The sequence below is a fragment of the Mirounga angustirostris genome, unplaced genomic scaffold (genome assembly GCF_029215605.1).
Source record: "Mirounga angustirostris isolate CCGP_5_RB_7025 unplaced genomic scaffold, mMirAng1.0.hap1 SCAF_5, whole genome shotgun sequence".
NCBI classification, from domain to species: Eukaryota; Metazoa; Chordata; class Mammalia; order Carnivora; family Phocidae; genus Mirounga; species Mirounga angustirostris.
This window is the reverse complement of record NW_026991713.1, coordinates 4,339,808-4,358,990: the sequence shown is the minus strand read 5'-3', so window position 1 is coordinate 4,358,990 and position 19,183 is coordinate 4,339,808. Positions and strand designations below refer to the sequence as shown.

Sequence of the window (19,183 nt, the reverse complement as noted above, 5' to 3'; positions counted from 1 at the left end):
CGTGTTGCAATCCAGGGACATACACTACTACAAGTGTTCTTTTGATGGGAACTTGGCAACATCTAATAGTATAAATACACATATGCTTACAGCCAGAATTCCACATATAGGAATTCATCTTAGAGATATATTTATACAAATAAAGTTATTTTAAATAATAACAACAAACATTTATATAGTACTCACACATGCCAGGCACTGTTTTAAGTATTTTAACTGGATTATGTGATTTAATCCTTAAACTTAAAAGGACGATACTTTTATTATACCCATTCTGCAGGTGGGAAACTTAGGGTACAGAGAGGTTAAGTAACTTGTCCAAGGTCCTACTAAGTGCCTAGTAAGTGGCAGAACCAGGACTGAAACTCAGGCAGCGTGGGTACAGAATTTATACTCCTAGGTACTGGTTATTCTCCTTCTCTGAAGAATGTTTAATGATGCCTCGCTTGTAATAGCAAAACCCAAAATGTCCATTATTGGAGACTGGTTAAGTAAACACAACCTATACAATGAAATACCAGGCAGGATTCAGTAAAAATAAGTGGTTCTCTGTATGCTAAGATAAAAACATGTCCTTGTTATAATGGTAAATGTAAAAGCTTGTTGCAAACAATATTTGTAGCAAAAGCCCATCATAAAATAAACAGGAAAAATAATACATATACTTGCATATACAGAGGAAATTTCCAGAAGCTATATATCAAACTGTGTTTAGCAAATATCACTGAGATATGAGGATAGGTAAGAGAAATATTGTCTTTAACTTTATTCTATTTTGCTTTACTTGAGTTTTTTTAAACTATAGGCATGGTACTTTTATGACCACAAAAATTAATTTTAAAACACAATTATTCTACAGCTTAGTATTCCACAACTTTTACAGCATGGGCTTACCTTTAATTCCTGGATAAGCTGGGCTCTTCTGTCTCTTAAGTTCTTTATCTCCTTCTCATCCCAGTATCTAGCTTTGTATTTTAAGTCACTTGACCCTCCAGAGATCACCCCAGATTTTAAAAATAATGTTCCATCAAGAGCTACTGTCTGTAAAATTAAAAATATTTTATCCTAGAGAAATACATAAGGAAGATAAAAATAGGATATAATATGGCAATTTTTACAGCTGAGAATTTATAGATGAGAAAACCACTTACTGAAATTTAATAAAATACCTAGTTTATGAAGGGACACTAGCCAATAAACAAACCACAAATAAAACACCCTGTTTTGCTAAAGCCCAAAGCAATTCTAGACAACAAATTAGCAGCAGTTAAAAAGATCCAAAATAAATTGTATATTGGGGTGCCTGGGTGGCTGAGTCGGTTAAGCGTCTGCCTTCAGCTCAGGTCGTGATCCCAGGGTCCTGGGATCGAGTTCTGCTTTAGGCTCCCTGCTCTGTGGGGAGCCTGCTTCTCCCTCTGCCTCTCTCTCTGTCTCTCATGAGTGAATAAAGTCTTAAAAAAAAGAATCTTAAAAAAATAAATTATATATTAGCTCCAAACATATTCAATATTGAGAAGCAAACACCAAGGATATTTGTATTTAATATCAAGTAGTTTGCATTATGTAATCCTATATTTTGAAGAATTTGTTATCACATCAATGGCATACTATGAAAATAGCCTTAGCAACTTTAGGATACCAAACATAGCGCATTCTCCAAGGTGCATATGAAACCGGGACCAAGAAAAAAATTTAAATGGAGTCAAAGGTATAAAATAGCTTCAAGTTCATAGTCTTGTGATTATGCTTTATGGAATAAATGATTCTCAATGTCTTACAAATGTTTCTAATTATTTAACGAAAGCAGGAGGGGACCACCTGTGGAAGACTAAAACCAGCAATGTGAGCTTAGGGAAAAAAAGCCAACAAACAGGAGTCTCATTCATTCCTTCATTCAGACAAACTGTCCCTGAGTGCTGCTGTGTTTGAGACATTCTGTACTGACACCGGAGCGACCAAAGGGAGTGACATATGGTACTGACCCCCAGGGAATCATGCTAGTAGGGAAAGAAACATAACATTACAACAGAAAGTAAGGAGAAGCTAGAATCATACTCAGAGTAATCTGGAAGCATAAAACTGGGGGGTCCCAACCCAGACCCTCCACAGAGAGCTTCCCGAAGAGGGGAAGATTTTCATTATATCAGAGGAACTAGTTAGAAGTTAGTTATATTTAGCAGAAAACAGTTTCTTTCTCTCTCACAATTACAGAAGTATGCATTCCAGGGTTTGTATGGTGGCGCCATAGTTAACAAAACCCAGACTCCTGATATATTATTGCTCTGTCATCCTTAGTATTTGGATTACTCTTCAAGGGAGATAGCCTTTTTATTTTCTGGAAGGCCTTAGGGGCTCCCTTCCTTCCCAGCTGTTAGCCTGGCAATGAGTTTGCTCATTGGGTCTGAAATGGCTCTTTGGAAAACACTAGATCTTTACTGGATGGCAACTGCAGAGGCATGGAAAGTGAGCTCCTAATGGGAAGTTCTCTCTGGTCAGGAAGGCAGTTAGTTTCCCTGACTAGGAAGCCCACTGTTACACATTCCACTGACTCCTCCAACTTCTCCATAAAAATGTCAAGTGGTATGGAGGCAGCATCCCTCTCCTGGAACACTTTTAGCTCATGTTATTTTTGCCTGGCCAAACCATACCTCTCTTGAATGAAAGATGAAGATCCACATAGGCTCCTCTGCTTTTAAGTTCTCCATAAAGCTTACTTTACTATGTGACTATGTGTCACTAGTGATGTGTGTGTCAGTATCTCTTACATGACAATTTTCAAAGTCATTCTGTAGTCCAGGAGAATCCTACAGCACCAGCTATCATGTCTATGCTTCAAGAAAGAAAGTAAAAGGGTTCTATTAAGAAACTCTCCTGGCAGGCCTACTGATGACTGCCATTTACTTCCAGCGGCCCCTCCCAGATGTTACACAGGAAGATCAGGTTTCTGTTAGCATGGATAAAAGGGAGAGGGATATCAAGCAGGCAGCTGCAGTCTCTGACACAGACAGGTAGAGACGCAGCCAGGAAAAGGACGGGGCAGAACGCTGGCAGTGGCACACAGACACCTGAACAGACAGTGCGTGTGCATGTGCCACAGGGGTGGGGTAAGGAAAGAGGGAACATAAAGAGTTTGGACTTCCTAGAAGGTAAAGTGAGAGTTAAGGAATAGCTTAGAGGGGAGGCCAGTAGGCAGGGCAGATGGTGGAGCTCTCTGTGTGCCGCCATAGGAAGAATGGGGATTGAGTACAACTGAGGACTGAGGGGGTTTTTGGAGGGCACGGAGTCGGATTAGCACTGAATGGGGTGACAGCATCAGGAGAGGGAAATGGTCAGACAGGAGTTTTAAATAGACCACTCTGGCAACTATTTGGAAAATGGACTGGTCCAAGTGAGTTAGAGGTGATGGTAAGAAATCAGCCAATAATAGCTAGGATGAAAAAAAGGAAAAAGATTTGAAAAATGTTTAGGAGGTATAATCAGAAAAGCCTGGGGATTAGAGAGGTTACAAGGAAATCCTTGAGGAAAAACCAGAACTTCATTTGGCTAGAAGAGTAGTACCAAAAATTAAATACAGGAGATCAGGATTTAGAAAGAACATAAATTTAGACATGCTGATTTTACAGTAATTGTGGGCTAATATTTTACTTATTTATTTACAAGGTCTATTTTGATTATTTTCTGAAAGAAATTAGATTCTATAAATTATAATAAAGATTATTATAATAAATATAAATATGCAATAAGATAGCTACAAATACTAGAGATAAATTATAGTAGGTGAAAAAAGAACCAAGTATAATAATCCAGATTATTATAATGAGAAATCACTAAACTCAATTAAGCAGGTAGAAAAAGAAAGATTATTCAATATATGATGTTGGGGCAGGTAATTATCCATTTGGGGGAAAGTTAATACCTACATCTAACAATATACATCAAAATAAATCCCAGATCAAAATTAAAATACAGAAGTGATACCACCAAAAAAAGTGAAGAAAAGTTAAGTAACTATATATTTGATCTCGCCATCCCGATCAAAATTCCAATGACATTTTTCAAAGTGCTGGAACAAACAATGCTAAAATTTGTATGGAATCAGAAAAGACCCCGAATCACCAAGGAAATGTTGAAAAAGAAAAACAAAGCTGGGGGCATCACGTTGCGCGATTTCAAGCTATATTACAAAGCTGTGATCACCAAGACAGCATGGTACTGGCACAAAAACAGACACGTAAACCAATGGAACAGAATAGAGAGCCCAGATATGGACCCTCAACTCTATGGTCAACTAATCTTCGACAAACCAGGAAAAAATATGCAATGGAAGAAAGACAGTCTCTTCAATAAACGGTGCTGGGAAAATTGGACAGCTATATACAGAAGGATGAAACTCGACCATTCTCTAACACCATACACAAAGATAAACTCAAAATGGATGAAAGACCTCAATGTGAGACAGGAATCCATCAAAATCCTAGAGGAGAACATAGGCAGTAACCTCTTTGACATCGGCCACAGCAATTTCTTTCAAGATATATCTCCAAAGGCTAGTGAAACAAAAGCAAAAATGAACTTTTGGGACTTCATCAAGATAAAAACCTTCTGCACAGCAAAGGAAACAATCAACAAAACTAAAAGACAACCTACTAGATGGGAGAAGATATTTGTAAATAACATATCCAGTAAAGAGTAGGATCTAAAATATATAAAGAACTTGTACAACTCAACACCCCAAAATAAAATAATCAAATTAAAAATGGGCAGGGGCAGCTGGGTGGCTCAGTCAGTCAAGCATCAGCTCAGGTCATGATCTCAGGGTCCTGGGATTGAGCCCTGCGTCAGGCTCTGTGCTCAGCAGGGAGTCTGCTTCTCCCTTTCCCTTTCCCTCTGCCCTGCCCCTCCTCCCCCCATTCATGCTCTCTCAGATAAATATATAAAAAATCTTAAAAAAATAAAATAAAAACTGGGCAGAAGACATGAACAGACATTTCTCCAAAGAAGACATACAAATGGCTAATAGACACACGAAAAAATATTCATCATCATTAGCCATTCAAACAAAAAACACATTGAGATACCACCTTACACCAGTTAGAATGGCAAAAATTGACAAGGCAAGAAACAACAAATGTTGGAGAGGTTGTGGAGAAAGGGGAACCCTCTTACACTGTTGGTGGGAATGTGGAACCCTCTTACACTGTTGGTAGGAATGCAAGTTTGTATAGCCACTTTGGAAAACAGTGTGGAGGTTCCTCAAAAAATTAAAAATAGAGCTACCCTATGACCCAGCAATTGCACTACTGGGTATTTACCCCAAAGACACAGATGTAGTGAAAAGAAGGGCCATATGCACCCTGATGTTCACAGCAGCAATGTCCGCAATAGCCAAACTGTGGAAGGAGCCAAGATGCCCTTCAACAGATGAATGGATAAAGAAGATGTGGTCCATATATACAATGGAATATTACTCAGCCATCAGAAAGGACGAATACCCAACTTTTACATCAACATGGATGGGATTGGAGGAGATAATGCTAAGTGAAGTAAGTCAAGCAGAGAAAGTTAATTATCATATGGTTTCACTTATTTGTGGAACATAAGGAATAGCATGGAGGATGTTAGAAGAAGGAAGGGAAAAATGAAGGGGGGGGGACAATCGGAGGGGGAGACAAACCATGAAAGACTATGGACTCCGAGAAACAAACTGAGGGTTTTAGAGGGGAGGGCGGTGGGGGGATGGGTTAGCCTGGTGATGGGTATTTAAGAGGGCATGTACTGCATGGAGCACTCCGTGTTATACAAAAACAATGCATCATGGATGACTACATCAAAAACTAATGATGTATGGTAAATAACATAATAAAATTAAATTAAAAAACATATATTTGATCTCATACTAAAAACCCAATTTACATGTAAAAACAAAACTTACAAAAGTTAAGGGATAAAACTGATTTCTAAATATATAGCATAGACACACTAGATCCTTCTAGAGTCTGGATGTCAGATTTAGCAAACAGAAATAAGCATGCCCAGTTAAATGTGAATTTCAGATAAACAGTGAATAGTTTTTGAATATAAGTATGTCTGAATATCTTCTTTGGCAACTCTATTCTAGGAGACAAGTTAGGGATGGTTTTCATTTTCCTTTTTGAGCTCTATTTTCCAAAATTTCTAAACTGCACATTTATTAACTTCTATTTCTGATTAAAACCAAACATAATACTGACAAAGAACCTCTATGGGGGCTGGCTTGGAAAGAAGTGTATCAAGAACTCTGTGCTACTAAGGACCTGCCACACTGAGTGTGGGATTACAGTGCCAGCACCCTCTTCCCAGCTGCCAAACTCAGGCAAGTCAACTTTTCCTCTTTGAGCAGGGGTACAAACAATGATTTTCTGAGGTTCTTTTCACTTTATTGCTTGGTTGACTGTTGCTGTTGTTATTGCAACCATTTATATCACATGCACTGGGCTCCATGTAGTGCATTTATGCTATCTGATTCCATGTTCACAAGCCGCCAAGGTAGATACTATTTCCATTTTATAGATAGGGGCTAAAAGATACCAGGGAACTTGCCTAAGGCCATACACAGGGACTAAAGTCCAAGTTGGTCAAACATCTATGCTCACGTTCTCAACCACCATGTTATATACCTCCTTCAATTCCAAAAACGTAGTGAGCAACAATTCACAGAATTTGTGGATGTTAGGGGTTTTAATAGTTCCTGGGTTTATTAAAACAATTTATTTCTTCTAAAGGGTAATGTAGTCTTGGATAACCTATTTTTATTTGACTTACAGTCAAATTCCTATTCCAGAAGGACTATAATTTTTATCTCCAGCCTGTAATTTCCTTGACTTACAGCTTACATTAGTTGGCCCGGGCAGTAGTCCTATTGCCTATGTTGGGCGTTACATTACTGAAAAATAACTTGGCTGACACAACTGGGATTTCATTTAAAATAAGGAGTTAGAGGAATTTTTAAATAACATTAAATAAAAGTTCAAGGGACTATGGTATGGGGTAGAAAAAAAATTCTTTGGCATTAAAAACATATTCTGCAAGATTACCAACCATTTCACTGAATCAACTTCCAACTGTTTCAAGAAATAGAGTTTCAGTGTTATAAACTGCTAAGGTAGCGTCTATAATTTTTATGTTATGTGGATTATATATATATTTTAAAGTTGCCTTTCATTGGTATGAAAAATATACTTTAACATTTTATTTCTGAACGGATAAGATAGATATTTCAAAGTCCAAAAGATATAAGACTGTAGAGTGAAAAACTCCCCTGGCCCTTGCTACCCATGTGCTCTCCCAAGAAGTAATCAATGCTGTGAATTTCTTATGGATTCTTCCAGAAATGTTTTTCATAAACATACATGCATACATCTATTTCCCCATTGTTTCACACAGATGGTCACATACTATATACTAGTCTACATATTACTTTTTAAAAAAACTGAATAGATCTTGGAGATTGTCTCATACTTGTCTATAAAAAACTTTATTCTTATTTAAGGTTGCATAGTATTCCTTGCTATGAAAGCACTATAATTTTATTGAACTAGTCTTATCTGGATTGTTTCCAATTTTTCCTGTTACACAAAATGGTTCAATAAATAAATCTTGTATATATATCATTTCATATACATGTGAGTTTATCTGTTATGTGAAGTTCCTAAAAACCACAACATGGAGCTGATACAAACTTATACTCCCACAGCAGTAAATGGGAGGACCTCTTTCCTCATAAAGTGTTATCAAACTTTTTTAACGTTGATCAATCTGACAGGTGAAAATAGTATTTCAGTGTAATTTTAATGGGCATTTCCCATATTTTAAGTGAAGATGAGTTTTCATATTTAAGAACAATTATATTTCCTTTAATAAAATAAGTTTATTCATATCCTTTGTCCATTTTTCTACTTTGTGTTCTTTTCCTTGTTGATTTATAGGAAAATTTGCTCTTTACCGTGAGCTGTAAACGTTTTCCTTGGTTTGCCATGTCTTTCGATTTTGTTTATGGTGCTTTTGGCCATGGAAAAATTTTTTAGGTTTATGTAAATGTACCCACATTTTATAGTTTTTGGATTTTTTGTCATATTGAAAAGGTCTTGTAAAATCTTTAAAAATAATAATAAAATAAAATTGGGGAAATAATAGCACCTATTTTGTAGGGTTAGAGGGTTAAATTCAGTAATAACGTGCACAGTGCCATTTGAGTGCCCAGCAAATAGCTCTCAAAGAGTGCTGGTCATTTTCTTTTTTACTTGGTCATTTTTCTTTTTTACTTAGATCCGGAATGTCCCCAGTTGCAAATTAATGCAAAACAGACTTTTCTTATTAAAAGTAGGGATTTTCAGTAATTAGGGATTTTAAGGAAAAATTCCCCCATGCTTTCTCTCAGTATAATTACAACTTCCTTTCTTACATTTATACTTCAAATCCATCTGAAATGTATTCTGATATAAAGTATGAAGTTTAGATTCAGCCATATTCTGTTCCAGATGGTACCTTTTTTCCAACCTTCTGCACCCTGTGTTTTATTCTCTTGTTCAACGTAATTTTTGGAAAAATGATCTTTTCATGAATTATTAGCTAGTTAATGACCTTTTCTGGGTCTGTTTTTTGCTACACCATATTAAAAGGGCAAAGCATAAATAGATATTTCACATACTTTTTTGAGTAACAATCATCCAGTCCATGGAAAGGAAGCAAATAACTGTTTCTCTGGTTAAGGGGAAGGGATGGAATAATCACATGTATTCAAATAGATTCCAGATTTTAAAATTTTTTATGTAAAATTAAAAAATATTTAAAAATTGAGTTATCATAAAAATCTTGATGACCAAACTATAGCTAGCAGAACTGCTGTAACTTATATTATGTATATATATGCATATATACTGTATGTAGTTTATATATAAAATATCATTTTGTGATTTCACCGCCAGTATTTGAATTAAAAAAATTCTAAAACATGATATCAAGTCTATAGAAAGATAAGTCCATGGAAAACCAAAAGCACAAATGAAGACATCAGATCATTTCTGTGAAAATGTGACATCTATCCAAATGTTTTACACATCCTAAAACAGAAAATTCTGTAAGTGGAATAATAACAATAGGAAGACTATAAAAGCCCCTAGAATATATTTAAGATAAAAATAAGACAAATGAAGCTGATTAAAATTTTGAAATAATGAAAAGAAAACAAGATACGGTCTAGAGGAGAAAGGCATTAGTTACTGTGAACAAGATGTAAGCCGTTTGTTGAATGAAGGAAAGAATAAAGTCTTATCTTCATGTGACTTCTTTAAATCGACCACACAAATCTTCAAAAGTCAGTTTTAAAAACATATTTTACAAAGATACAAAAATCATTTATAGCCTAATTAGGTAGCAAAATAACCTTAGTAGCTCACTTATTATACCTCCTTAAATTTAATATGTAGAAATCAATGACAGTGATTACTAAAACAGTGATTGAATTCTCATTAAGATTACTAATAAGTCAATCAGAGAAAGACACGTATCATATGATCTCACTGATATGAGGAATTCTTAATCTCAAGAAAACAAACAGGGTTGCTGGAATGGTGGGGGGTGGGAGGGATGGGGGGCTGGGTGATAGACATTGGGGAGGGTATGTGCTATGGTGAGTGCTGTGAATTGTGCAAGACTGTTGAATCAGAGACCTGTACCTCTGAAACAAATAATACATTATATATTTTAAAAAAAGAAGATAGTAGGAAGGGAAAAATGAAGGGGGGGAAATTGGAGGGGGAGACAAACCATGAGAGACTATGGACTCTGAGAAACAACCTGAGGGTTCTAGAGGGGAGGGTGGTGGGGGGGATGGGTTAGCCTGGTGATGGGTATTAAAGAGGGCACGTTCCGCATGGAGCACTGGGTGTTATACGCAAACAATGAATCATGGAACACTACAACAAAACTAATGATGTACTGTATGGTGACTAACATACTAAAAAAAAGATTACTAACAGAAGTACTAAAATGTCTGAAATATTAATGTTAGATAAGTTAATAAGTTTAATACTGAAAATCCCTACTTTTAATAAGAAAAGTCTGTTTTGCATTAATTTGCAACTGGGGACATTCCGGATCTAAGTAAAAAATAAAAATGACCAAGTAAAAAAGAAAATGACCAGCACTCTTTGAGAGCTATTTGCTGGGCACTCAAATGGCACTGTGCACGTTATTACTGAATTTAACCCTCTAACCCTACAAAATAGGTGCTATTATTTCCCCAATTTTATTTTATTATTATTTTTAAAGATTTTACTTATTTATCTGACTGAGAGATAGAGAGCACAAGTAGGCAGAGTGGCAGGCAGAGGGAGAGGGAGAAGCAGGCTCCCCACTGAGCAGGGAGCCGGACTCAGGGCTCGATCCCAGGACCCCAGGACGCTGGGATCATGACCTGGGCCAAAGGCAGACACCTAACAACTGAGCCACCCAGGCGCCCCTATTTCCCCAATTTTAGATGAGAAAATTAGAAATGTAGAGATTAGCCTTAGGTCTTGTGATTAATTACTAAGTAGCATCACCAGTCTTACCACATACCTTATGATCTTGGATACTAGGTTATACTTCACAAATGCAGTTAAAAAAAAAAAAAAGTCAAGTAATTTGAGGAATTTAACATTGCTTAACTAAATACTATTCGACTAAGTAAAACAGTATTTTTAAAATCAAAATCATTCCCTTGAGGTTAGGATTCAGTAACCTCATTTCAACTGTGCTGTTTTTATAACTTTAAATGTGTTAAAACCTTGAACATGTAAAAGGATAGTGTCTGCATTAAGCTAGGGAAGAACTAAAATAAATACCTAAAATCTTTCCCCTGGTATTCAGAAACACATGCATTATATTGTGAATGCCAGGAAAAATCAGAGATTCACCAAGAACATTTATTGCATATCAAGTAAAAAAAAATTAACTGCTTTAGACTATGATTACAACAAATCTAATTTCCAAAATATAATTTATGATAATGGGGAATACTATAGAAATTAATTCTTTGAAAACTCAACTGATAGAACAACCACTAAAGCCATAACTGTCTTAGGTTCTACATTGGTTTTCCTTCTAAAAGAGAGCATATGAGAGTGTATATAGATATTTGTGTGTGTATAGTATGCTAGTCTTATAAATACTGCTTCAGGTTATCCCAAAGTATGATGTAAGCCTCTTACTTTCCGTCTCTCAGGTCCACCGAATGCAATATGCCTTGCTTCTTCCACAGTCTCACAGACAAGGCCATTTCCACACACAAACTGAATTACTTTCTTCAGCTGAGGAAACTGAGTCTTTATGACATCAATCACCATTTTACAGCCTTTAATCTCCCTTAATCTTTCATTGATTGGCTTGATCTAAAAGGTTAAAAAAATACTTGGTATATTAGATACACTAAAATAAAAACCAAATAGTACATCCTCAAAAAGCATAAATAAGCATAACAGCAAAAAATTTAACAGTACGTACTTATATATAATAACATTTTGACAAGAAACTGATGAACTATATATCCCAACAGTGGCTCATGTTAACATTTAAAGAAAATATACTTCAAGACATAATTTCCAGATTCAACTCTGCCACCGACCAGTTAGGACAAAGCAAAGCACGAGCAATACTCTCAAAATTAGAAAGTCTAGTGGGAGATAATACCCATTTACGTATGTGTCAAAAGAGTGGCACTTCATGGAACTCAGAAAATCATTTTAGGCTTAAATGACCAGGAAAGCCTTCAGACCTTCTTTGACATGACTTCTAAGCTGAGTTTGTAAATAGAAAAAAAAAAAAAAAAAAAAAAAATGTGTCTGCAATGATTACTGAAGAACAGCAAGAATGACCTCATTTTTATGAGAAGAAACCAGTGAGAACTAATGACAAGCAAGGCTGAGAGTTAAATGCAGGGCAGTCCAGTCTAGGGCACAAGCTCTAACCACTGCTGCTCAGGGTCTTGAAAGCTGGACCAAGTGGAGCATTTTCTTTAGTAGGCAATAAAAAAAACAGTAAAGGACACCAGCTATGATAAAAGCAAAGTTCCTGCTGCAGTAATTTATTCTGGATACTTTAAGGCCTCTCAATACATACCTTAAGGCCCAAAATTTAGTCTGTTCCACCAAGGGCTGATATGTGTTTACTGCAATGTATGTAAATCTGTGATTGTGTATTTAACAGTTGAGACCCAGGGTTGGCATTTCATGGACACACCATATGTCTTAACTGTTCCTCCAGTTTGCTATAGAACAAAATAAATTGCTGGCTAGTAGGCAGGGTGGTATACTGCTAGAGTAACGTCCTCAAAATCAAGTAGAATTACGGCAAAACTAAATTAGGAAGAAATATTAAATCAAGAATTACTATTCTTGGGGCGCCTGGGTGACTCAGTTGGTTAAGCGTCTACCTTTGGCTCAGGTCATGATCCCGGGGTCCTGGGATCGAGTCCCACATTGGGCTCCCTGCTCAGTGGGGAGCCTGCTTCTCCCTCTCCTCTGCCCCTGTCCCCCTTGCTCATGTTCTCTTGCTCTCTCTCCCTCAAATAAATAAAAATCTTTTAAGAAAAAAATAATTACTATTCTTTGCCTACCAATACATTAACACCCATTTGAATGACTAACTGGCATCCAAGCTATGATTTTTTTCAATCGCTACTATAGTTTTAGGCAATAAAGACATACTTTAAAAGACAAGATTTTATCACTAAGTGCTTATTTAATAAGCATTAAAATTTCTTACATCAAGGTAATCTAGAGCAAGGAATGTCTCTGGTTCAGCTCTTTCTTCCTTCAGAAATCGAATACAATCTTTTGCTACCTTTTCAGAGGCTACGACAATGGCAACCATGTACCGGCCAAAAACTTTAGTCACAGCCAGCTGGTATTTCTTATGAATAGGATGACAGAGGTCAAGTAGTCTTCCAAACTTAACAGGTTTCCAAAAAAGAGAAAAACAAACACATTACTGAGGAACATATAATTCATTGTTTCTTATGTAACAAGGCACAATAGACCAAAAACTAATTTTATAAAATTATAAACCTATTTGAACAGAGTCTTATTCAAATGGACATAGGTTTCATCATGAAGTATCCATTTCGGTGTAGCACTTCATGTAAGAAAAGAGTAGTGTGGAGGGATTAGCCTTACCAAAGTATTAAAATATTTTACAAGGCTATGATAATAGTATTCATCCACTCTCTTAGTTATTAAATAAGAATTAATGAGGCACCTACTACATGCAGATACTCAGCTAGACAGTGTGTGAACATTATTGAACATAATAGACACTCTGACCTCACCAAGCTTTCAGTCTAGTAGGGAAGAAAGATATAAATAATTTCAAGCACGTACAAAATAGAGCAATAATACAATGATAAAGCACAAAATGCTCTGAGAGTTTGTAACAGGGACCAGGCTGACTTGAAAAGTCAGGGGAATCTTCCTATGAAGAAATGTTATCTGAGGTCTGAAGCCTGGTCAAAAATTAGACTGAACATCAATACCTTTACTAGAAAATGTCAGAAGGTCAACCATCCTGTATCAATGCTCCCCAGAATACCTGAAGATTCAATTTTACATCTTTCTACTCTTTCTTCATTTGATAGGTTCTACTTCAGGAATACGAATTTCTTTATGATAGACCATCATTGTCTTTAATATTTACTACCCTGCTCTTTGTTTTTTCCTTCTCCATTCACCTGTGATTAATTCAAATCTTTCTTCTAGGTCAGTAATTTGATTTTCATCTGTGTAACCCATTCTCCTTGCTACTTGCAATTTATTAGTTCAGTAATATTGTTTGTTCTTCATTTGTTTTCATAGCTCTACATTTTACTTTTTGTTTTAGCTCATATGTGAATCTGGTTTTATGAATTCAAGCTCTTATTAAATTGTCCATAGCACAAATTACTTATGGGGGATTTTGTTCTGTAACCTTCTCCCAGACTAGGCTCTTAGACTTCTAAGTGCTTTTTAAATTACTCTTTCTCTTTATTGTCATATGGACCTATAGCTAACATATTGATTCTTTTCACCTTGCTTATGTTTAAGGTGGGCAGCTCTGTTCAGACCTTGAAGTTGCTGTGGTGGATAACTGTTTTAATTGCCTCCCTCATGTAGGGCCGTGATTCAAACATAGACCCAACTCTATGACCTGTGCTTCCAGGAACAGAGACTGGCCCAGGCCCGAGAAGGGACCCTAGGAGTGAGCAGGGGCCACACGGGGGGGTCTGTGTCCTGACAAAGCCGGCACTCCCAGCCTGGCACACCTGGCGTCTCCAGGGCAGGGCTCTGCTGCCTCACCTAGAACTGAGACGGTAATTTCCTCTGAGCAACGGGTGATGGAATAAGTATTTTCTGATCTATTTCCTAGCATCTCAGGGCTTGGAGGACAGGAGCAAGTGAGAGCTGAATTGAGGCTTTGTGTATCTTTTGTTTGAATATCTGTTTCACTCTTTCTTCTGAGTTTTTCCTTACCAAGTTTCCTCTACCATGGGAGAGGAGGCAAATCCCATTTTTGGGAAAGGGCTTTGAATTGGCCTTCACTTCCACTTAAGAACATCAGAGGTACATGTTCCTTGATTCACCAGTTTTTTAACCAAAGGAAGCAAATACATATGTGTTTGCTTCCTGCTAGATTAAGGAATACTTAATCTAGGTGAGAATTCTCAGAAAGTAATCAATTTGTTAGTTTTCCTTCTGCAGAATTAAGAACAAGAAATGTTATCATTTAATCTTTTTTTTTTTTTTTAATCTACCACCATTTTCTAAAGTTCTGGCATTAGATGTAATAGCCATTTCCTTCTTTGGTTGTTAAACTCATTTTTAAAACTAGTTTTGCCATTTTCTTTGGTATTGGGGGGAAGGATTCTGTGACCCAGGCTTACTCCTTCATCACGATCTAGAAGTCAAGACCAGTTTCAGAACAGTTCAAGTGGCTAACAGTATCAAAAGTTAAAGCAGGCCCTCATAAACTAAGGACGGCAACTGGAGTTAATGACGTGAGAGTCAGATGCCACAACCCTAATGCCAGAGGAAATAATTCTGTGAAGTTGACACCCCAAGCAATAGGTTAGATATTGCTGTATCTGAGCTGATAAAATACATTAGCAAAAGTGGATACACAATCAGCTTTACAGAATAAAAACTCATTGTTTCAAAAGTATGCCAATAATGTCTACTGAAAAAATATTTAAAAAAAATTGAAACCATGAAGAACTTGCAGTTTGAGGCTATCTGCCTGGGGTGAGGGGCAGACTATTTTATGGCACCCCTATTCTTTGGGGATACTGGTTGTAACTTGGACTTTCTGGGTAATACGTTCACATCAATGTTTCTCTCCAATAATTACTTATCTATAGACACTACTGGAAATTATTTAAATTATGTTGCAATTATTTACTATTATGTTTTGAATATAATAATCAAACACAAAACTAAAAGATTTCTGAAATAATTCTGCTTCCTAAAAATGGTAACATTTTTAATCCCAAATAAGAAAGCTTATTAGCCTTTTTGTTTCAATTAACTATTCATTTCTAATTACCACAGAATCTGGGTAAAGTCTTTTAAGGTGCTCCAGAACCTCTGCTCTCTTTTGCTGACGGTTCCCCTCATGGCTATCAATTCCGGCATTCTGCAATTCACTTTTAATAAGATTCAATTCTTCATTAACTTCAGACATTCGTGATTTTGTGTTTTCAATTTCACCCACTAGGGTTTCCTCTTGCTGTTTTTTCTCTTTCAAGCAATCCCTACATAATAATAACAACAAATTGCATAGCAAAAAAAAACAACAACAAAATTTAATTACAAGATACATTCCATTGTGGTCTAGCATCTCAGGGGAACAGAATAGTGCTTATCAAATTTAAATGATGAAAAATACAATAAAATAAGCCTAGCACCAGACATGGTCAAAGAGATTTTGATCATTCTTGGTTGGTCCAGAAGATACATTTTTCTGAATACTGAGAAAGTAAGGATAGATCGCTATAACCAGAGCAGTCATTGTGGGCTTAGTGATAAGTAAACGCCAATGAAAAATAAAAGTTCTGGTGGTAGGATACTTAGGTCATATCAGCTTTTGTGTCTTAACTTTTACTATAAAATATCAATACCAAAATTTCACCACTTGAAAGTTTATATTTTCAAAACTTAAATATTGTATTTACTATGTGGTTAAGTATAATTTTTAATTATCTACAATGAAATGAAAAAAAAATGGAGGAGTGAGAACATTAGGATACAGTCAGTGGAAGCTTTCATTTCATGAATATCCCACAAACATACCAGACCCTTGAGACATGAGAAAGCCATAAGAACTGTACCCACATGCATGTTTTTGTATACTCCTCCAACTTCTCTATTCGTTTTTTATGATCTTCTATCTGTTCTTTTATTTGTTTTAGATTTTCCTAAAATAGGAAAAAAAGCCATAAAACCAGTATCAGCAACTCCAAACAAAATTATTTTTCACTATTCCTAGAAATTACTATAGAATTGTAAGGTGTTCTAAATTTGAAGCATATCAAATATAACCTTATGAAAACACTCGTAAGAGTGTTTTCTCTCAAAAAATAAAATAAATAAATGGACTTTGCTGAAGAAAATGTAAAAGGCCAGGGTCATCATCATACTGAGAAGTGTGTCAAGGCCTGGGTATTCTGCTCAATACATAATAGGGGATAATCAGACTGTCTTGGTACCAGGCATGCTGGATTTGAGATGCCAGTTGTCTGGGAAAAACCAAACACTGCCCAGCACCTAGTGACCTCAGGGGCTGTGGAAAGTTAAGCTCCTCCTGTCCCAGAAGGGAGTCACCAGTCCTGTGGGAAACTGAGTATGGGTACAGATTTCTCCATCTCTCTCCAACCTGACATGTTATTCTTCTTCTACTAACGTTTTTGTACTCAAAAGACAACTGCAACTCAACCACCACTTACTGACATCTAAATACAAGGTTCACAATGGACAGTTATAAATCCTGCCTTTAAGAATGGTAGTCTAGTAGAATGGTACCAATTAACTGCTTTTTCTTCAATCTGATAAGAACCCTTAGATATAGATTATATATATAGGTATAGATATAGAATAAACACAATGGGTGATTAGATGAGGAAGAAATTATATTCAGGTTTTTGGTGGGGAGAAAAAGCGGGCCAGAGAAGGCTTTGTGGTGTGGTGTGGTGTGGTCGCTACAGAATTTAACAGGTAAAGATGAGTAGGTTTTTCCAAAACTAGCATGGACAAAGGCAAAAATGTACAATGAGTATTTGCTGAAATCCGTGTATAATTTTATAATGTGACACTAACTATACAAGTGTTTTAAAAGTAGTTACTGCTCTGGTACTACATCTGTTTTTGTCCCTTCACAAAATGTCCTCTCTTCCACTCATGATTATCAAATAGTTCACCTTTCCTACTTGTTCGCATTTTCATCCACCAACTCACAACAAGACTAAAATGAGATGCAGTGCAGTGTAGGGGTTGAAACTTACTCTGGAGACAGAGTGTTTGGAACCAAAACCCAGCTCCTCCACTTACTAATTCAGTCAAGTTAACTATCTTGTGCCTTGATTTCCTTCATCTGTGAAATTCATTAGGTCGACAAATATTTATTGATTCTCTGCTCTAGATAAGGAACTATTCCAGACACTTGGGATGTATCAGTGAACAAAATAGACAAAGATCCCTGCTTTGTGGAGTTTACATTCTAAAGGGGGGAGGCAGACAAATATAATATGTAAATTAAATTGTGTGCTAGGATAAATGCTATTGGAGAAACAGAGCCGGGGCAAGGGGAGCTGAAGTGCAGCGGGGACTATAATTTTAAACAGGGCAGTCAGGGTAGGCCTCATTGAGAAGGCAACATTTGAACAGAGACTTGCAGAAAATGAGGGAGTTAAAAATGAAGAAACGTAGGGAAAGCATGTTCCAAGCAGAGGAATAACCCGTGCAAAGGCCCAAAGGCAGAAATATGTCTGATATGTTCCAGAGGCCAGTACAGATAGATCACAGGGAATAAGAGGAGATTTGAAAAGTTAATTGGGGTGGGAGAGGTGAACAATCAGGTAGGTCTATGCAGGGCACTCAAGAACCTTGACTTAAACTTTATGTATGATGGTGAGGCACTGGAGGACTTAAAAAAGAGCAAGTTTCATGATCTGACTTAGATATTAAAACCATTTCTTTGGTACAGTGCTGAGACTTGTTGTGGAGGAGATAAGAATGGAAACAGGGAAACCTAGCAGGCTACCACAGTGGTCTAAACAAACAAACAAAAAGATGGTGACTTGGAATTGCAGCAGTGGAGAGAAGTGATATGATTTTTGGTATACTTTGAGGGTGGAGCCAGCAGAATTTCCTAAAAGAGGCAAAAATGGACTCCCAAGTTTTCTGGTCTGAGCAACTAGTCAGATTGAATTGTCATCACATAAAATGAGAAAGATCATGTGTGGGAAGCATTTGAGTGTGAAGATCAGAAGGTCAGCTTGGGATTTAAGTTTGAGGTATCTATTCAACATCCAGATGCTGACAAAGCAGCTGGACGTATGAGGTTGTGAGCAAGAAATACAAATCTGGGAGTCATCAGCAGATGATATTTAAAGCTATGAGAATATAGATCACCAAGGCAGAGAATGTAGAAAAGAGGAAAAATCAGGATGAGAACATAATAATACTAATATCTACTTCATAAAACTATTTGATTAAATAAATTGGGTTCATAGCAGGGCTGTAAACATGGTATATACACGATCTGTACAAATAAACACTATATTATAGTATTATTGCTGTTATCTCTGGAAAATGTCAGACCTGTTTCCAGAGACATATTTCATTTTGACATTCCAGTCCTCAGCTTCTTCATCTCTACCCTAGAGCAAATACCTACTCTATAGTATTGTGAGACATATAGGAGCTAATGAATGCAAAGTGCCTAGCAAAGTAATCAATAAACATTTTTCCTCTAAATTCCAAATATCCACATATAAATCAAATGTATATACAATTCAGAACCATTTCCCTTTACAATTCTTATCAGAAATGGTCCTGTTTTCAGGATGGCCCACTGACTCCATAAAGTATCACAAGTTGTTATTACTGTTGAATGCCTCAGTAATAATTTTATAGGCCAATTC

The 19,183-nt window shown here is 36.5% G+C and overlaps 1 protein-coding gene across 1 annotated transcript in view; it reads right to left on the bottom strand.

Moving 5' to 3' along the window:
- The window catches only part of SMC1B (structural maintenance of chromosomes 1B), a 67,366-nt gene that overhangs the window by 29,681 nt on the left and 18,502 nt on the right, over positions 1–19,183 (bottom strand). The window contains exons 8-12 of the mRNA XM_045872346.3: positions 16,377–16,459; positions 15,589–15,796; positions 12,781–12,966; positions 11,229–11,408; positions 895–1,041 (exon numbers count right to left, since the gene is read on the bottom strand). Of these exons, the coding sequence (XP_045728302.1) occupies positions 895–1,041; positions 11,229–11,408; positions 12,781–12,966; positions 15,589–15,796; positions 16,377–16,459 (804 nt within the window). The remainder of the gene's footprint in view (positions 1–894; positions 1,042–11,228; positions 11,409–12,780; positions 12,967–15,588; positions 15,797–16,376; positions 16,460–19,183) is intronic.